This window comes from Theropithecus gelada, chromosome 1 (assembly GCF_003255815.1).
Source record: "Theropithecus gelada isolate Dixy chromosome 1, Tgel_1.0, whole genome shotgun sequence".
NCBI lineage: Eukaryota > Metazoa > Chordata > Mammalia > Primates > Cercopithecidae > Theropithecus > Theropithecus gelada.
The window spans coordinates 180,819,563-180,839,749 of NC_037668.1; the positions used below are offsets into that span (position 1 = coordinate 180,819,563).

The following is a 20,187-nucleotide window of genomic DNA, read 5'->3' on the forward strand; positions in this document are numbered from 1 at the left end:
TGAACAATCAAATAGCAATGCATAGCTTTCTTCCATCCATAAGTGAAAATAATATAAAATAACAACAACTGCTGTGACACTGCTTCCATAAAAGGATGTGTGTTTTATAACTTGTAAGAGTTGCTTACTCTCTATTCAATTCACTTAACATTTACTTAATGCCTCTAGTATGTTAGAATAAGTTAGAGTTAAATTATCCTTTATCTACTGTTGTCTGCTAAACACATTTTCAGAACATATATAATTAGCTACTCTAACTGGCATTCCAAAGGCATCTTACCTCTGCAAATGTCTGAAGGAGTTTGTTTACTTGAGCAAAGGTCTGTGGAAGAATACCATCATAATTTGACCTTGTACTGAAAGCATGTAACAAACTTCTAGAATCCTGAAGCAAGAATTTGACTGTTGTAAAATCCACTGCCTTATTAGCTGGTAATAGAAAATTAAGACAGAAAAATATGGAAGAATGAGTATACATCATAAAAATGTCTTTGGAACACTAATATTAATTTTGAAATTTAAGAAGAGTATACATTTACACCTATATGCCACTCCTAAGTATCCCTCTGGTACAAAAAGCAATAATTAAATAGATTTAGATACAGATAAAGTCCTTTGAGTTGATTCTGGTATTCTGAATTCAGATTTCAGCAGTTCTCTCAGCACAGTCAACTTCAAAGTAAAAGTAAAGTTAAAGAATATTACACTTCCCAGAAAAAAAGAGAAAATCACCCAAGAAACAAGTCAAACCACAGATTTCAATGCTGAGGTGATTTCACATAAGAGTACTATGGAGAGATCAGAAGAGTCAGACTGTACTGGTAAGCATGTCAGCTACATATGGTACCTCTCAACATCACCTCAGCTATCTACATAGTGATTTATCTTCAACTCCATTACATGAAACTTAATACTATGTTTACTAAAAACAATGAGTTATCTCTATAGGTACAACACAACTTCAGGAGAGAAAAAAAGTTTGGGCAACAGTGAGAAGCAGAAGAAGCCTGCAGAATTTTTTCTTCTGTAAATTAAAAGTGAGAAAATCTACAAACAATAATTTAAAGGTATAACAATTTTATCTCAAGGAACTAAAATTACATTAAATTCTCAAACTAGTTGGGAAAACTGGTGACAATAATTTCAAAAATTTCAAAAGTTATAAACAATAAAATTAAGTAATAATGTCATAAAACTCAGAACAGAAAAAAATATTTCCATTATTAAAGCAGAATGCTACCTAACGGTTTTCAAAATAACCATGCTACACTGTTGTTTACTTTTTGTTTTTATGTTCACAGTTTCAGAGACTCTATTGTATTCTGAAACATCAGCATGGCTTTTCATTGGCACTATGAGTTTAAAAAACAATAAGGAGTTCTTCTGTATCTCTTACACAAGAACTTGCTTGTGAAATCCTGAAGGGTCAAGTGAAATAAAAACTGTATCTTAATATTAATTCCACAATATTCAGAAACTCTAATCTAATGGTTATAGCCAAGCCTCTGGCTTCTCCTTTATCCAAAAATATAAAAAATAATAATAAAGCAAGTCAATGTATTTCCTTACAGGAAAACTTTCACTTCTTTTTAAAGCCAATGACTGGTTTAAATTCCTGTGGGTAATAAGAGATGCTACACACAGGACAGACTGTAGATTTGATGAACTTAGTAAATCCCCTGAGGAAGATATAATTGGACACAACTTCTTTTAAGGGTGCTTTTCCAATGTAAGGTATGTTTAATGATGCTTACATATATGAATTAATCATTTTATTTCTGTCTTACAAAAGTTCCTAAGATTATGAGGAAAAGGGTAATAACAATAATAAATCCAGTATACAGACACAACAAAAAAGGAAATCTACATTAATGAAATAGTCTAATGCTTATATAAGGCCAATAATTATTTAAAGCTAATATGAGTAACAAAGTCATAAAAGTTACTACTCATTTTCCACACAATTTTCTATGAACTAATCTAAGGATACATGCTTGGTATTCTGAAGTTATAATTCAAAAGCTGAAGGTATTATTAAAAGATAGTAAACAAGAACATAAATTGTGATTTTTCTAATTCAAAATTATCTTAGAGCGAGAGGCACTTTTTTTTTTTTTTTTTTTGAGACAGAGTTTCACTCGTTGCCCAGGGTGGAGTGCAATGGCGTGATCTCGGCTCACTGCAACCTCCACCTTCCGGGTTCAAGTGATTCTCCTCCTTCAGCCTCCTGAATACCTGGGATTATAGGCACCCACCACCACACCCAGCTAATTTTTTTGTATTTTTAGTAAAGATAGGGTTTTACCATGTTGGCCAGGCTGGCAATGAACTCCTGGCAAGAGGTACTTTTATAATCCCATGACATATTCTTAGCTCATTAAACGTTAGGCATCAGATTCTTTGAGATCAAAGACCAATAAACTATGCACATAATGATTGCAAAACAGATTTTTCAGCAGAAGATACAGTAATCACATCTTCACTTCTCTCCTTATTGTCAGTTAGAGCTGCCACCTACCACCTCTCAGCTGCATCTAAGAGCAGATCCCCCTGCCAGGAAAAACAGATGGAAGATGGTAACTAGATGCCTCATTTTTTACACTAAACTAACTTTGAGATTACACATAGTTTACAGACTTTCTCTTTTAAAAGATCAACTAAATTATGACCCCGGTAAAAGACACGAAAAAAGGTTCTACATGCTTTATAAAACTGCTTTGGAGAGATGTCCAATATGTGGTTCCATGTCCTTCATATACTCATATCACTAATAAAAAACTTCTACAACTAAAGGCAATGACGGGAAAGTGTCGTTCCTTAAAAAATTGGTAACTTATTAAAAATAGATATTCAGATGGTTGTAGATGTGTGGTGTTATTTCTGAGGCCTCTGTTCAGTTCCATTGGTCTATATATACTTGTTTTAGTACCAGTACCATGCTGTTTTTGTTACTGTAGCCTTGTAGTACAGTTTGAAGTCAGGTAGTCTATGCTTCCAGTTCTGTTCTTCTTGCTTAGGATCGTCTTGGCTATGTGGGCTCTTTTTTGGTTCCATATGAAATTTAAAGTAGTTTTTTCCAATTCTGTGAAGAAAATCAGTGGTAGCTTGATGGGGATAGCACTGAATCTATAAATTACTTTGGGCAGTATGATTATTTTCACAATATTGATTCTTCCTATCCATGAGCGTGGAATGTTTTTCCATTTGTTTGTGTCCTCTCTTACTTCCTTGAGCAGTGGTTTGTAGTTCTTGAAGAGTTCTTTCACATCCCTTGTAAGTTGTATTCCTGGGTATTTTATTGTCTGTGTAGCAATTGTGAATGGGAGTTCACTCATGATTTGGCTCTCTGTCTGTTCTTGGTTTATTGGAATGCTTGTGATTTCTGCACATTGATTTTGTATCCTGAGACTTTGCTGAAGTTGCTATCAGCTTAAGGAGATTTTGGGATGAGATGATGCGGTTTTCTAAATATTGATCACGTCATCTGTAAACAGAGACAATTTGACTTCCCCTTTTCCTAACTTAATACCCTTTATTTATTTCTCTTGTCTGACTGCCCCGGCCAGAACTTCCAATACTATGTTCAATAGGAGTGGTGAGAGGGCATCCTTGTCCTGTGCTGGTTTTCAAAGGGAATGCTTCCATCTTTTGCCCAGTGTGATACTGGCTTTGGGTTTGTCATACTCAGCTTAAGAGCTATTTACTTATTTTGAGATCTGTTACATCAATACCTAGTTTCTTGAGAGTTTTTGGCTTGAAGGGCTGTCGAATTTTGTCCAAGTAAATGGTGTTAGGAAAACTGGCTAGCCATATGCAGAAAACTGAAACTGGATCCCTTCCTTACACCTTATACAAAAATCAACTCAAGATGAATTAAAGACTTAAACGTAACACCTAAAACCATAAAAACCCAAGAAGAAAACCTAGGCAATACCGTTCAGGACAGGCATGGGCAAAGACTTCATGACTAAAACACCAAAAGCAAAGGCAGCGAAAGCTAAAATTGACAAATGGGATCTAATTAAACTAAAGTGCTTCTGCACAGCAAAAGAAACTATCATTGGAGTGAACAGGCAACCTACAGAATGGGAGAAAATTTTTGCAATCTATCCATCTGACAAATGACTAATATCCAGAATATACAAAGAACTTAAATAGATTTACAAGAAAAAACAACCCCATCAAAAAGTGCGCAAGGGATATGAACAGACACTTTTCAAAAGAAGACATTTATGCAGCCAACAAACACTCGAAAGAAAGCTCATCATTACTGGTCATTAGAGAAATGCAAATCAAAAGCACAATGAGATACCATCTCATGCCAGTTAGAATGGCAATTATTAAAAAGTCAAGAAACAACAGATGCTGGCGAGGATGTGAAGAAACAGGAACACTTTTACACTGTTGGTGGGAGTGTTCATTAGTTCAACCATTGTGGAAGACAGTGTGGTGATTCCTCAAGGATCTAGAACTAGAAATACCATTTGACTCAGCAATCCCATTATTGGGTAGATACCCAAAGGATTATAAATCATTGTACTATAAAGACACATGCACACGTATGTTTACTGCGGCACTGTTCACAATAGCAAACAGTTGGAACCAACCCAAATGCCCATCAATGATAGAGTGGATAAAGAAAATGTGGCACATATACACCATGGAATACTATGCAGCCATAAAAAAGGATGAATTCATCTCCTTTACAGGTACATGGACGAAGGTAGAAACCATCATTCTCAGCAAACTAACACAAGAACAGAAAACGAAACACCACATGTTCTCACTCATAAGTGGGAGCTGAACAATGAGAACACATGGACATGGAGGGGAACATCACACACCAGGGCCTGTCGGGGGGTGGGGGGCTAGGGGAGGGATAGCATTAGGAGAAATACCTAATGTAGATGATGGGTTGATGGGTGCAACAAATTACCATGGCACATGTATACCTATGTAACAAACCTGCATGTTCTGCACATGTACCCCAGAGCTTAACATCTAATAATAAATAAATAAAAAATTGGAGCCAGGATAGCATGAAGGAGGGGAGCTCATGCTTGCATTTCTGAGATAACAACTGTCTCAAGGATTTTCTTTAAAAAATCCCAGAAGAAATTCCTCCACAACCTTCATGTATCTCATGCTTTTCACGATACATGTCTTGCATGTATGCACGTATTTCTAAACCGGGTTTATCACTAGATATTCTTTAGGACTACAGCAGTTCAGATAAGACTCTCTCGAAAAAACATTTGCCCAGTAACAGTGTCTACACCAATGAACTAACGCCAGCTCTGGCTTTGAGCCTCAGGAACCAATAAACTCTTGTTTTTAAGCAGCTTGTATGAACTTCTTTTTGCCAATAAAAGCTTTCCCTTACTCTCTCCTCTTGAGGTGCACCTGTGGCTTGCCATAGCTATGCATCCTAGATTATAATCCTTTTTCCTTACTCCTGAGTAAATTCATCACCTTAGAAGATCAGAAAAAAAAAAAAAAGATATTCATCGAACATATTCCATAGATGAGACATAAGGAAATGACTAGGTCCTTTAAATCCCCTAGGGGAAATATTTATTTATTGACTTATTTTATTCATGGTTGACACATAATAATTGTACATATTTATGGAGTATGATGTGATGTTTTGACACATGTATACATTGTGTAACAATTAAATCAGCGTAATTAGCATATCTATGACCTTAAGCATTTATCATTTCTTTGGGATAAGAACATTCTCTTACACCTATTTTGAAATATACAATATGTAACTGTATATTCTAGTCATCCTACAATGGAGCAGAATACCAGAACTTATTCCTCCTATCTAACTGTAGCTTTTTATATTGCTCTATCTCTTACCATCCCCTACCACTGCACCTTCCCCATCTTCTGGTAATCACTATTCTACTCTTTACTCTTCTGAGAACAACTCATTTTCAAAGAGTTTACACTTCAAGGAAAAGACAGAGAATAAGGTACACCTATCGTAGAATATGCATTTTTTTTCCTTTTTGTCCTAGATTTTATGACGATTTTAAGGTTAAAATCTGGGCTCAAGTGCTGCAATAATTATTTGCATATGATTCATAATTAATCATCTCCTAGTCTTCATTATCTGGCCTTGGTGCCTTTAATAATTTAATTACTTAACAGCCCTCTTGTACTCAGGTACAAGGGTACTAAGGCATCACAGTTATGTTTCAGAAGTAGGCTGGATATAACTAATATATGAAATAATAAACACATTACTTCATGTGAGGACTTTGAAAAAAGCAAAGTACCAACTGAACCCTTAATAATAATCACACTTTGCTTTTTTATATTATGTATGTTTTTTGAGACAGGGTCTCATTCTGTTGCCCAGGCTGGAATGCAGTGGCACCATCTTGGCTCACTGCAACCTCCACCTCTCAAGCTCAGATGATCCTCTCACCTCAGCCTCCCAAGTAGCTGGGTCTACAGGCATGCACCACCACACCTGACTAATTTTTGTATTTTTGGTAGAAAGGGAGTTTTGCCATGTTGCTCAGGCTGGCCTTGAACTCCTGGTGTCAAGCAATTCACCCACCTTGGCCTCCCAAAGTGCTGAGATTACAGGCATGAGCCACCATGCCCAGCCTTTGCCTTTTAAAGGCATAATAAGACAAATCTAGTTATTTGATTTTGAAACAAGTCACCTACTGTTTCAAGACTAGTTTCCTTGATCATAAAATATAGGCTTTAATAACATTAGATCAGTTTTTCTCACATTTTTTTCCTCACAGCAGATAAACTTTTCTCCAAGTCCTATATAGAACCTCTATATATAAAGAAATTTTTAAAAGCTGCTCTGGCTAAAGTTGGGGTTAAGGGCCAAAGGCACCACCTACCGGGCTCCCCTTCAATCTATCCATCACCCATCTGTGGCAGCAGAGGCACTTCAACAAGTCAAAAGTTCTGTTCAATATAGTTTAAAAACCAACTAAGTTGTTCACTGTGGTCTCTTCCCGTTCTAAAATTCACTATACACCAAAGCCAAAGGTTTCTTATTCCTTATTCATATAGTTTAAATGGAAACCTTGACACACTATTTTGAAAATTAGTGCATGAAATGTGCTCAAAGTTTGTGTTAAACACTATGAGAAATGAAAAAAGTCTAATCAATTCTATTGGTGTATCTGAATAGACTGTAAAACATGGTTTTAAAAGTTTTCAAAGTAAACATCATCAAAAATTATATATTCACAATATCTTGAAATATCAACAACAATACCATTTACAGTCACAAGCTCTATGAGCTGCATCTGTTCATCCAGTTTCCACAAATACCTTTAGAAACTAGAAGTATAACTGATTAAGAACTAATTAACAAATTCTTCATTAATTTATCTTCACATTCCATGGAATATATCTGCTAATCTGACTTAATACCACACTGCTAAAGAGAAAAATAAAAGATTCATACCTTTACAGAGATTTTTATATAGGCTCTCAATAGTTAAAAGCAAGTTCTTTTCCATAACTAATCCAAATACAGCCAACCAGTGTTTTTTAAAGCACTGTAGTAAATGTAGTAGAGTCCATGGAGGTTTCAGGTACAGGATCTAAAGAGCGTGTAGAAAAAAATTAACAACTCTAGATTTATTATTCCTATTATTAAAAAGTACCTATTTAGGAATTCCTACATATATTTCTAAGCAAAATATAGTTAGTTGGATTCTTTTTAAATTAAAAGATGTAAAGTCAATCATAACAAAATTAAAATGCTAATTCCACCGCAAATTGCCTTTGTAAAATTCATATTAGTATTAATCTTTATTGTTTCAGAAACTGTGTGTGCAAAAAAGAAAACATAGTTCTAATCAGAGGAAACATAGTTTTATCAGCAAAGGTCCTTCAATCTACTTGTCAACACAGTCATCTCTATAAGAAAATTAATCTAATTATTTCATATAACTGGGGGATAATCCATATAGAAAAAAGATGTCCAGTGGCTCATGCCTGTAATCCTAGCACTTTGGGAGGCCGACATGGGCAGACCACAAGTTCAGGAGTTCGAGACCAGCCTGGCCAACATGGTGAAACCCCATATCTACTAAAAATACAAAAATTAGCTGAGCGTGGTGGCAGACACCTGTATTCCCAGCTTCTTGTGAGAATGAGGCAGGAGAATCACTTGAAACCGGAAGGAGGAGGCTGCAGTGAGCCGAGATCACGCGACTGCACTCCAGCCAAATTCCATCTCAAAAAAAAAAGAAAAGAAAAGAAAAAAAATGTCAATTATAATTGTCAGTTGCTACACTCTTGCGAAGACATGCCTATTAAAAACATTGATCATTTAATTCTGTAAGATGTCAACACTTTCTTTTCTGAATCATTCACATATATACAATTACTTGCCTTATCTCTACTATGAGATATCAACACTCCTAGTATCTTCTGATAATTCGTCATCATTTTGGTTCAACTTTGATAATATAATCAAGTAGCAAATACACCGTTCTGGCAAATACTAGAATCTCACTGAATAGCTGGAATAGATACAAGCTATGATTGATGGGAAATCATGTTTCTTCTGTCTATAAATGCTCACGCCTATAATCCCAGCGCTTTGGGAGGCTGAGACAGAAGGATCACTTGAGGACAGCAGTTCAAGACCAGCCTGACCAACATGGTGAAACCTCCTCTCTAATAAAAATACAAATATTAGCTGGGTGTGGTGTCACATGCCTGTAATCCCAGCTGCTTGTGGGGATGAGGCAGGAGAATCACTTTAATCTGGGAGGCAGAGGTTGCAGTGAGCCAAGATCATGCCATTGTACTCAAGCCTGGGCAATAAGAGCGAGACACCATCTCAAAACAAAACAAAACAAACATTGAACTTCTGAAATCTTTATTGTTAAATTTGGAGTTTTACTGATTGTTGAAAAGGTGTGAATCCAAAGAAAATTCAGAATATCTTGCTAATACAATCAACTTATACTCTGATGCTTACATTTACATGGCACAAGCAAAAATACATACTTCTTTTTCTGAATACATATTGCTAGGGAGATTCCTTATATTAGACATTTTGACTCAAATTAAATAGATAAGGTTTTTTTTTAATTCAATTTAAGCACCATGGGACAGTGCATCTGACACACAGCAGCTGGAAAATAAATACCTGTTGACTCAAAAAAAAGAATAACACATATTCTTAACATTTAAGAAATGTCCATCATTTAACTGTCAAAAAACGATTTCAAAAACTTGAAGAAAAATGTAACATGATACAGATTATTCAGTGAAGCTTATGCATTTTATACAAGTAATATTTCTTAAAATAACAAATCTTCAGCAATAAAAAAGAAATTTTCAACTAATAGAGTTCAACTAATCACCTCCATCCAAAGGTTTCCAAAAGCAATTTTCATTTCTGTTTCTAATATTGAAGATAAACCTGTTCCAAGAGATTTTTCAAGATCAGATACAATGCTCTCAAGTAGAAAGGCCAGTCCAGAATTTATAGATTCTTCCTCATAGCTCTCTTTCAAGGATGTTGTTTCTTTAAAACAAATAGTTACAGACTTTATTTAGAATGCTAACAGTAAATATTATACATATAATTGGTATATTGCCATAAACAGTAAACATTTTATGTATATGATATTTGAATTATATATAAAACAAACCAATACTTTATTTTCAAAACAATATTTAGAAACATGTATTTCTACTATAGTTGCTTTAGATGCAACATAAATATATTACTTTAACAAATGTTTTATCTTTTTAACAGGCAAAAAAAAATAATATTTTTACTCAAATAAAAATGTAAGAAATTTATGTGATATTTTAACTACAATTTAATTTTATTATTTTCCAAAAAGAGTTACAAGAATGCCTTAGATTTATTCACAACAAAAAACCAAGAACTATGGATCAAAATGGGTTTTTTTCCAAAAATTGAATATTTTTCTTTTTTTTTTCTTTTGAGACAGTCTCACTCTGTCGCCCAGGCTGGAATGCAGTGGCACAATCTCGGCTCACTGAAACCTCTGTCTCCCGGGTTCAAGCGATTCTCTTGCCTCAGCATCCCGAGTAGCTGGCAAAAAATGGAATATTTTTCTAAACTCAGCCTACATCAATAAATTTCCAGCTTAACTATCTTCATGCCCTCCTCTTTTAAAAAGAGCTTTTATTATTTTACGTGATATCATTTCAATAACATTACTTTTTAGATACTTGAAAACAACTGTAATTTTCTTATGGCAAAATTAAAAATATTAAGTGGCTTATCTCTACAACGTAGACAAGCTAAAGGCACACTACCCTTGAAAAACCGTAAACTAGAATATCCTGTTATTCCTTCAAAGGCCATTTTGAATATTATGACAAAAACATTATCTCCAAAAAGGGTAAATAAGTAGTATATATGTATATATGACTATTTACACAATTATATGTAAAATGCACATATATTAGAGACTTCAATAATCATTTTCTCCAAAGAGGGAAAAGGTGGGATGTACCTATAAATAATGTCAGATTTAATATAATATTTCTTCAAATATCAAGCTACAGAACAGATTATTCTGGTGAAAAAAAAATGAAATAATAATATTGCCCTTACTTCTTTTTTTTTTTTTTCTGAGACAGAGTTTTGCTCTTGTTGCCCAGGCTGAAGTACAATGGCACGATCTCGGCTCACTGCAACCTCCACCTCCCGGGTTCAAGTGATTCTCCTGCCTCAGCCTCCCAAATAGCTGGGATTGCAGGCGCCTGCCACCACACCCAGCAAATCTTTCTGTCTTTTTAGTACAGACAGGGTTTCCCTATGTTGGCCAGGCTGCCCTCGAAATCCTCAGGTGGCCCACCCGCCTCGGCCTCCCAAAGTGCTGGGATTACAGGCGTGAGCCAGCGCACCCAGCCTGTTACTTCTTAATTATTAGCCTAAAATTTAGAAAAGAAAACTATTACCAGATTCCAACAAGTTTCTCTATTGCTAGCTGAGTTTTTACCATATTAATAGAAGGCTATAAATAGAAAGCCAACTTAAAAAAGAAACTAAAAAATTATCTCTATGTCAACTAAATATCTCCTATAACTGCTATTAATTTAAAAGGAACACTCTGTTTCACTCGAAGAAAATCAAGGTGAAAAATAAAGGTATACTCTGCAAGGTACAAATTAGCATGTACACAGTGATTATAATGTAAAAATGTATGTAAGCATGCAGACAAAAACATCAAATTAATTTGTAAAAGTACATACAGAAGGTAATAATGTTAATTATGTTTTCTTTTGGATTACTATCATAACTTTCATTTATTCAATGATTTACATGCCAGCAAGTATTCCAAATGATGTTATTTTAAATGTACAAAATAAAAATTTACTACCGATTCTAATGTTATAAATAATCTTAGTGTATAAAATAAGATATATCTCTAATTATTTATAGTAAAAATACTACCTGCTTTCAACTGTTGCTTAGGAATACAAGGCTGATGACACACATCTGTGTTCAGAGATAAGTGTAACAACTCTGCACTCAATTCTTCTTTACTGAGTGACTTCACACCACTTATTAGGCCTTTGTTTCTTAAGTTTCTATCATCCCTAAGGTTGGGAGGTTGGGATTAGGAGGAAAAAATACTTTTTTATAAGGTAAACCACATGGCAAATCAAAACACATGAGATCTAGTCAGAGGCAGGTGATTCTCAGCCAATACATTAAGAAAGAATAACAACTTTTTTTAAAAAAAATATGAGCTTTGGGTACTAGGCACCATTCTAAAGTGCTTCATATATATATATATATATATATATATATATATATATATATATATATAAAGCTATTTAATCCTCACAACAAACTTCTGAGGTAGAAGTAGTATTAACTTCACTCCCATTCCACAGATGGGGAATTGAGGTATAAAGAGGTTAAATAACTTGTCCGAAGTTATACCCAGTAAGTGGGAGCTGGATTTGAATACAGGAATGTGACTATCCAAAGAGAAACAGAGAGCTATGTATGAGAAATAATTTACAGTGGGCAGACAAGTACAAATTTACTCAGATGAAGCATAAGACAAATAGCACGAACTTGCTGTTTGCTGAAAGAAATCAATATGATTAGAACATAGTGCATGAGACCAGTTTATGAGGTTACAGAGGAAGACAAGGGCATTAAAAAACAGGAAATTTAACGGCTTCAGTGGGGAAATAACATGATCTTACCTGTGTTTACTGAATTGTTTCAGAGGCCAGTAGGCTTCCAGCTTCTGTTAATGGCAGAGTAGTTTGGCCACACTAACCCTACTATGAATGAGAATTATAAAATCTAAACCAAAAAAAAAATTAACTATTTGAAGGTACTAGAGAGCAACGAATGTAGGCAGAAGCTGGAGTGGGATCTACCCTGAAGACACAGAAAATGCACAGTGAAAACTACAAGTCTCTTTTTACCTCAGGGCACTTCCCAATTCATCAAGTGTGACAAGTAGTAGTGACTGGAAATGTCAAAGAACCATGTTCGAGGTTGACCAGGGCAGCTGGAAAGTTAAGGGAGAGAGTGCTCTGGATTGGTGGTTGGTAAAACAGCCGAATAGGAACAGCTCCGGTATGCAGCTCCCAGCAAGATCAACGCAGAAGGCAGGTGATTTCTGCATTTCCAACTGAGGTACCCAACTCATCTCATTGGGACTGGGTAGACAAAGGGTGCAGCCCTCGGAGGGCAAGCTGAAGCAGGGTGGGGCGTCCACTCACCCAGGAAGTGCAAGAGGTCAGGGAACTCCCTCCCCTAGCCAAGGGAAGCTGTAAGGGACTGTGCCCTGAGGAACAGTGCACTCCGGCCCAGATACTACACTTTTCCCATGGTCTTCGCAACCCTCAGACCAGGAGATTCCCTTGGGTGCCTACATCACTAGGGCCCTGGGTTTCAAGCACAAAACTGGGCGGCCATTTAGGCAGACACTGAGCTAGCTGCAGGAGGTTTTTTTCATACCCCAGTGGCTCCTGGAACACCAGCAAGACAGAACCATTCACTCCCCTGGAATGGGAGCTGAAGCCAGGGAGCCAAGTGGTCCAGCTCAGTGGATCCCAGCCCCACAAAGCCTAGCAAGCTAAGATCCACTGGCTTGAAATTCTCACTGCCAGAACAGCAGTCTGAAGTCAACGTAGGACGCTCGAGCTTGGTGGGGTAGGGATATCTGCCATTACTGAGGCTTGAGTAGGTGGTTTTACCCTAACAGTGTAAACAAAGCACCCAGGAAGTTTAGACTCGGCAGAGCCCACCACAGCACCCCAAAGCTGCTGTAGCCAGATTGACTCTCTAGATTCCTCCTCTCTGGGCAGGGCATCTCTGAAAGAAAGGCAGCAGCCCCAATCAGGAGCTTGTAGATAAAACTCCCATCTCCCTGGGACAGAGAACCTGGGGGAAGCAGCGGCTGTGGACACAGCTTCAGCAGACTTAAGCGTTCCTGCCTGCCGGTTCTGAAGAGAGCAGTGGATCTCCCAGCACAGTGCTTGAGCTCAGCTAAGAGACAGAAGAGACAGACTGCCTCCTCAAGTGGGTCCTTGACCCTCGTTCCCCCTAAGAGACACCTCGAACAGGTGTCAACAGATCTCTCATACAGGAGAGCTCCGGCTGGCATCTGGCGGGTGCCCCTCTGGGATGAAGGTTCCAGAGGAAAGAACAGGCAGCAATCTTTGCTGCTCTGCAGCCTCTGCTGGTGATACCCAGGCAAACAAGGTCTGGAATGGACCTCCAGCAAACTCCAGCAGACCTGCAGCAGAGGGGCCTGACTGCTAGAAGGAAAACCAACAAACAGAAATGAATAGCATCAACATCAACAAAAAGGGCATCCACACAGAAATCCTATCCGAAGGTCACCAACATCAAAGAACAAACGTAGATAAATCCATGAAGATGAGGAAAAAACAGCCCAAAAAGGCTGAAAATTCCAAAACCAGAACACCTTTTCTCCTCCAAAGGATCACAACTCCTCACTAGCAAGGGAACAAAACTGGACACAGAATGAATTGACGAACTGACAGAAGTAGGCTTCAGAAGGTGGGTAATAACAAACTCCTCCGAGCTAAAGAAGCATGTTCTAACTCAATGCAAGGAAGCTAAGAACCTTGAAAAAAAGAAAAGGTTAGATGAATTGCTAACTAGAATAACCAGTTTAGAGAAAAAGATAAATGACCTAATGGAGCTGAAAAACACAGCACGAGAACTTCGCAAAGCATACACAAGTATCAATAGCCAAATCGATCAAGCAGAAGAAAGGATATCATAGACTGAAGATCGACTTAATGAAATAAAGCCTGAAGACAAGATTAGAGAAAAAAGAATGAAAAGGAATGAACAAAGCCTCCAAGAAATATGGAACTATGTGAAAAAACCAAACCTACATTTGATTGGTTTATCTGAAAGTGGCAGGGAGAATGGAACCAAGTTGGAAAACACACTTCAGGATATTATCCAGGAGAACATCCCCAACCTAGCAAGAAAGGTCAACATTCAAATTCAGAAAATACAGAGAACATCACAAAGATACTCCTCAAGAAGAGTAACCCCAAGACACATAATCATCACATTCACCAAGATTGAAATGAAGGAAAAAAATGTTAAGGGCAGCCAGAGAGAAAGGTCGGGTTACCCACAAAGGGAAGTCCATCAAACTAACAGCAGATCTCTCGGCAGAAACCCTACAAGCCAGAAGAGAGTGAGGGGCCAATATTTAACAATCTTAAAGAAAGAATTTTCAACCCAGACTTTCATATCCAGCCAAACTAAGCTTCATAAGGGAAGGAGAAATAAAATCCTTTACAGACAAGCAAATGCTGAGATTCTGTCAAAACTACAATGAGATACCATCTCATGCCAGTTAGAATGGCGATCACTAAAAAGTCAAGAAACAACAGATGCTGGAGAGAATGTGGAGAAATAGGAACACTTTTACACTGTCGGTGGGAATGTAAATTAGTTCACCACTGTGGAAGACAGTGTGGCGATTCCTCACAGATCTAGAACCAGAAATACCATTTTTAACCCAGCAATCCCATTACTGGGTATATACCCAAAGTATTATAAGTCATGCTGCTATAAAGATACATGCACACGTATGTTTACTGCAGCACTATCCACAATAGCAAAGACTTGGAACCAACTCAAACATCCATCAATGATAGACTGGATAAGGAAAATGTGGCACATATATACCATTGAAAACTATCCAGCCATAAAAAAGGATGAGTTCATGTCCTTTGCAAGGACATAGATGACACCGGAAGCCATCATCCTCAGCAAACTAACACAGGAACAGAAAACCACACACTGCATGTCCTCACTCATAAGTGAGAGTTGAACAATGAGAACATAGGAACACAGGGAGGGGAACACCACACACCAGGGCCTGTTGGGGGGTTGAGGGATAGGGGAGGGATAGCATTAGGAGAAATACGTAATGCAGATGACAGGTTGATGGGTGCAGCAAATCACCATGGCACGTGTATACCTATGTAACAAACCTGCATGTTCTGCATATGTATCCCAGAACTTAAAGTCTAATAATAATAATAATAAAGTTAAGGAGAAACTGAAGAAAAGAAACCACAGAGCAAGTGAGCTCCAAAATCTACATATAAAGTATGCCCAGAGAAAAACAACGTACTTCCAAGAGTCAAAGTAATCAACAGAACTAGACTTGGATACAACACAGATACTGAAGCTACCTGACAGCAAATTTAAACTAATTTTCATTAATATGTTAAAGCCTCTAATGGAAAAGGTGGAAGAAGGGAAAATCAAGCAGTTTTGCAGAGATGAAAACCACAAGAATAAAATGGAAATCCTAGCAATAAAAAACACATAACAAAAATGAAGAATGCCTTGAACAGGCTTGTCAACAGACCTGACAAAGGGAAGGAAAGAATCAACAAACCCGAAGGGAAGTCAAAAGAAATTACCCAAACTTAAACAAAAAGATAATAAAAAGATTTTGGAAAAAAAAAAGTATCCAAGAGCTATGGGACAATATATCAACAGTAATATCCTTATACTACCTGTGAAGCAGTGTAATATTTGAAGGTAGGCTTTGATAAGTAAAGATGTATATTGTAAACGCTAAAACAACCATAAGAAGTTTTTTCAAAAAAGTATAAATACGTAAATAATGGAGACAAAATGGTATCATTAAAAATGAACAATTAGTCGAAAAGAGAAAAAGGAAAAAAAGCACAGATGGAACAAAACAAATAGAAAATAATATGCAAAATGGTAAGATTTTAATCCAACAATTTAAATATGTATGGTCTAAACTTTACAGTTAAAAGACAGAAATTGTCAGACTGTTCAAAAAAGAACCAACTACATGATGTCTACAAGAAACTTACTTTAAATATACAGGCATAGATAGGCTAAAAGTAAAATGATACAAAAAGATATATCACATAAATACTAAGCAAAAGAAAGTTGGAATAGTTGCATTAATACTAGACAAAGAAGGCTTTAGAACTAGGAATAATGTCAGAACCAAAAAGGACATTATATAATTATAAAAGAAGCACTTCTCCAAGAAGACAAGCATGAACAATCTTAGATGTATATGCATCTCACTACAAGTTTCTATCTTTTTGCCTGAGGGAATTCTCTAATTCATCAATGGCTTTACCACAACAGAAAGCCACAGCTTTAGTGGCTTTCACAATACATGAAGCAAAACAAATAGAACTGAAAGGAGAAATAGACAAATCCACAATTATAGTTGGAGACTTCAATACTCCTTTCACAATGATCACAGAAAAAGTAGGCAACCAGCCTGGGCAAGGTGGCTAATGCCTGTAATCCCAGCACTTTGGGGAGGCTGAGGCGGGAGGATCACGAGGTCAGGAGATCAAGATCATCCTGGCCAACATGGTGAAACTCTGTCTCTACCAAAAATACAAAAATTAGCCAGGAGTGGCAGCATGCAGCTGTAGTCCCAGCTACTCAGGAGGCTGAGGCAGGAGAACTGCTTGAACCCGGGAGGCAGGGTGCAGTGAGCCAAGATTGCACCACCGTACTCCAGCCTGGGTGACAGAGTGAGACTCCATCTCAAAAAAAAAAGTAAAAAAGAAAAAAGAAAAGAAAAGAAAAAGTAGGCCACTAAGGTTACAGAAGACCTGAAGAACACTATTAACCAATTTGACCTAATTGAAATTTATAGAATACTCCACCCATAAGGGCAGAATACACATTCTGTTCAAATACACAGAAAATACTCACTAAAACAGACCATATTCTTGGCCAAAAAAACAAACTTTAACAAATTTAAAAGAACAGAAACCATGTAAATTATGTTCTCAATTCATAAAGAAATTAAACTACAATTCAGTAAAAAAAAAAAAAAGTATCTGAAAATTTTGCAAATACTTACAATTAGGCAACAAACGTCTAAATAACCTATGGGTCAGAGAAAGAGTCACAAGGGAAATTATAAAGTATATCGAATAGAATGAAAATGAAAACACAACATATTAAAATTTGTGAGATACAACTGCGGAAGTGCTTAGAGGACATTCACAGCAGTAACAAATAAGTGATATAAGTTTCCACCTTAAGAAACAAGAAAAAAAAGAGCAAAAAGGGCAAGAGAGTACTCTCTGGGTCAAGTGTGGTAGCTCACACCTATAATTCCAGCACTTTGGGAGGCCAAGGGGGCCGGATCATCTGAGGTCAGGAGTTTGAGACCAGCCTGACCAATATGGCGAAATCCCATCTCTATGAAAAATACAAAAATTAGTCATGCATGGCGGCACTCACCTGTAATCCCAGCTTCTTGGGAGGCTGAGACAGAAGAATCACTTGAACCCGAGAGGTGGAGACTGCAGTGAGCCAAGATGGCGCCACTGCACTCCATCGTGGGAGACAGAGTGAGACTCTGTCTCAAAAAAAAAAAACCACACAGGAGTTACAGACGTGTTGTATATATTGACAGGATGTGAGCTACACCGGTGCAATCATTTGTAAACATTGTACAGTTAAGATTTGTGCATTTCCTCAGCTACTTGGGGGGCTGAGGAAGGAGGATCACTTGAGCCCAGGAGTTTGAGACCAGCCTGGGCAACACAGCAAGACCCTGTTTCTAAAACATAAAATTAAAGAAGACAACACAGAACTGGCTAATTCACTGTATATAGATCATAAAGAAAAGGCAGGCATCAAAATTTACTCCCTGGTTTCTGGCTTTAGCAAATGGGTGGGAGATGACCCTTTTTATTCAGGTGTAAAAGAGTTGAAAAGAAAACCTCAAGAGTTCATTTACGGAGATGATAGGTTTCAGATGTCCATGAAACATCCAAGAGATATCAAATAAATAGTTGAGTATATTAGCCTGGAGTTTAGAAGAGCAATATGAATTGGAGATATTAATTGTGTTGCTGGCCCAGACTTAGGATTGTAAATGCAAGCACTTAGAATGATGCATAGTATATAAGTGTTATAAAAGTTTTTCTGATTACTATCACTACCAATTGACATTATCATCATCCATTTTAAGTGATATAAATATGTCCTCACAATAGTAGGTATGACTTATACAATACACATGATTATCACTATTTAAAGAAAATGCAAACAAACCAACCAAAAAAAGAGAGAGAGAAAAACAGGCTCACCACTTGGAACATGACTATGCCAGAATTAAAAGCAAGGTTTGACTATAAATTTTCAGTCACTAAAAAGTAATATATCTGTTAAGTCCCAAAAAACAGTGAATGTATAAATAATGAAGAATCGATAAAGTTTTGTCAATTTAATTTTCATTCTAAGTTGAACTAAAAAAAAAATTACACAACAAAGAATTACTTCTCAAATTTATCTCAAATTCAAAATGATTTATATATTATTAATTCTATTTCAGCCTTCAACAAACTCCAAAGTAATATGTCCTAGATCAAAATATAATTTAAAATCTAAAGACAGAAATCTCTAATATTTCCTTTAATAGCAAAAGGAATCACATTATCTTTGAAGATAGCTAAAATAGTAACACTGACCAGAATGTTTGCAAGAAGCATCTTAGGGCTGCTAATTTCTAAATAGCTCCATTTCACAGAAAGAATTTGAGCATTATCATGAAACTGTCAAAACTCCATTTTGCAGTGAATAAAATACAGATTAAAACTGCAAATTTCAAAGCATGATGTAGACTGATTTATAAAAAACAAAAAACTGCAAATTAAAATTGCTCTTCTGTCCCTTCAGAACCTTTTCTCATACATGATGAATAAAATTTTGTTTAGCATTATCTTAGTTTTATCCTTGAACTAAGTTATGGAAATATCAGTAGAGAGGGAAAAAGCAGGGGGAAGGGGGAAGGAGGGAGAAAACTCTTACTGAGATCCTACTATATATTAGGCACATTCTACGTCCTTTACATATATTAACAGATTAAATACTTACAATAATTTCATGAGGCAGGTAATATTATTCTTCCTGTTTATTTCACATGATGAAACTAAGTTAGGCAACTTGTCCAGGGTCACAATGCTGATAAACGACAGATCCAGGACTCGAAGCCAGGCAGTCTAACTCTGTAACAGGCACCCAGCACACAACTCCAACATAAACTACCCTATCTCCACTTCAGCAATATGTAAGTAAATAAATTTCTTGTCTCATCCTGTCAGACATCCTGTCAGATTCTGATTTTTAAACTATTTTGGAGGGATATTAAGTGCCTTTTCCCCTGCTTTTTCCAAGTTTTCTGAATTGTATAAAAATTAAATTGAAATGAAACTTCATCTAGTTGAGATCTCATTCCTCTAGAGCTCATACATTATAAGACTATCAGATACAAGTGGGTATGCTTACTGGCAGATTTGGAAAATTATGTATGTTTTTGATCTTTGGTATGCTGGATACAGTACGATTTTTTTTTAATTATTTGGTTTATTTTTAAAAAATAAAAAGTAAAATGACTATGAAACTCACGTGCACAGAATAACAAAAGAACAAGGGAATAATTCCTGGTGCTGGAGACAGCATTTTAGTACTCGATCATCATTGTTCTCATCACTCAATCCATCTGCAAATTTAATAAAGGCAATGGTCAATAAGTACCCTAGAAATGTGGGTGCCACAGAAATAATCTAGGCTGTATTTACAAAACAAAAATATCTAAGAGATTTAAGGTAGTTAAGGTATGACACTATGATGGTGGACACACG

General features: G+C 36.5%; 1 protein-coding gene across 3 annotated transcripts in view; it reads right to left on the reverse strand.

The window, feature by feature from the left end:
* The window catches only part of SWT1 (SWT1, RNA endoribonuclease homolog), a 127,475-nt gene that overhangs the window by 72,553 nt on the left and 34,735 nt on the right, over positions 1-20,187 (reverse strand). For all 3 annotated transcript variants that reach the window (XM_025362529.1, XM_025362538.1, XM_025362546.1), the window contains exons 10-14: positions 19,952-20,045; positions 11,444-11,589; positions 9,369-9,532; positions 7,451-7,589; positions 281-429 (exon numbers count right to left, since the gene is read on the reverse strand). In XM_025362529.1, the coding sequence (XP_025218314.1) occupies positions 281-429; positions 7,451-7,589; positions 9,369-9,532; positions 11,444-11,589; positions 19,952-20,045 (692 nt within the window). The remainder of the gene's footprint in view (positions 1-280; positions 430-7,450; positions 7,590-9,368; positions 9,533-11,443; positions 11,590-19,951; positions 20,046-20,187) is intronic.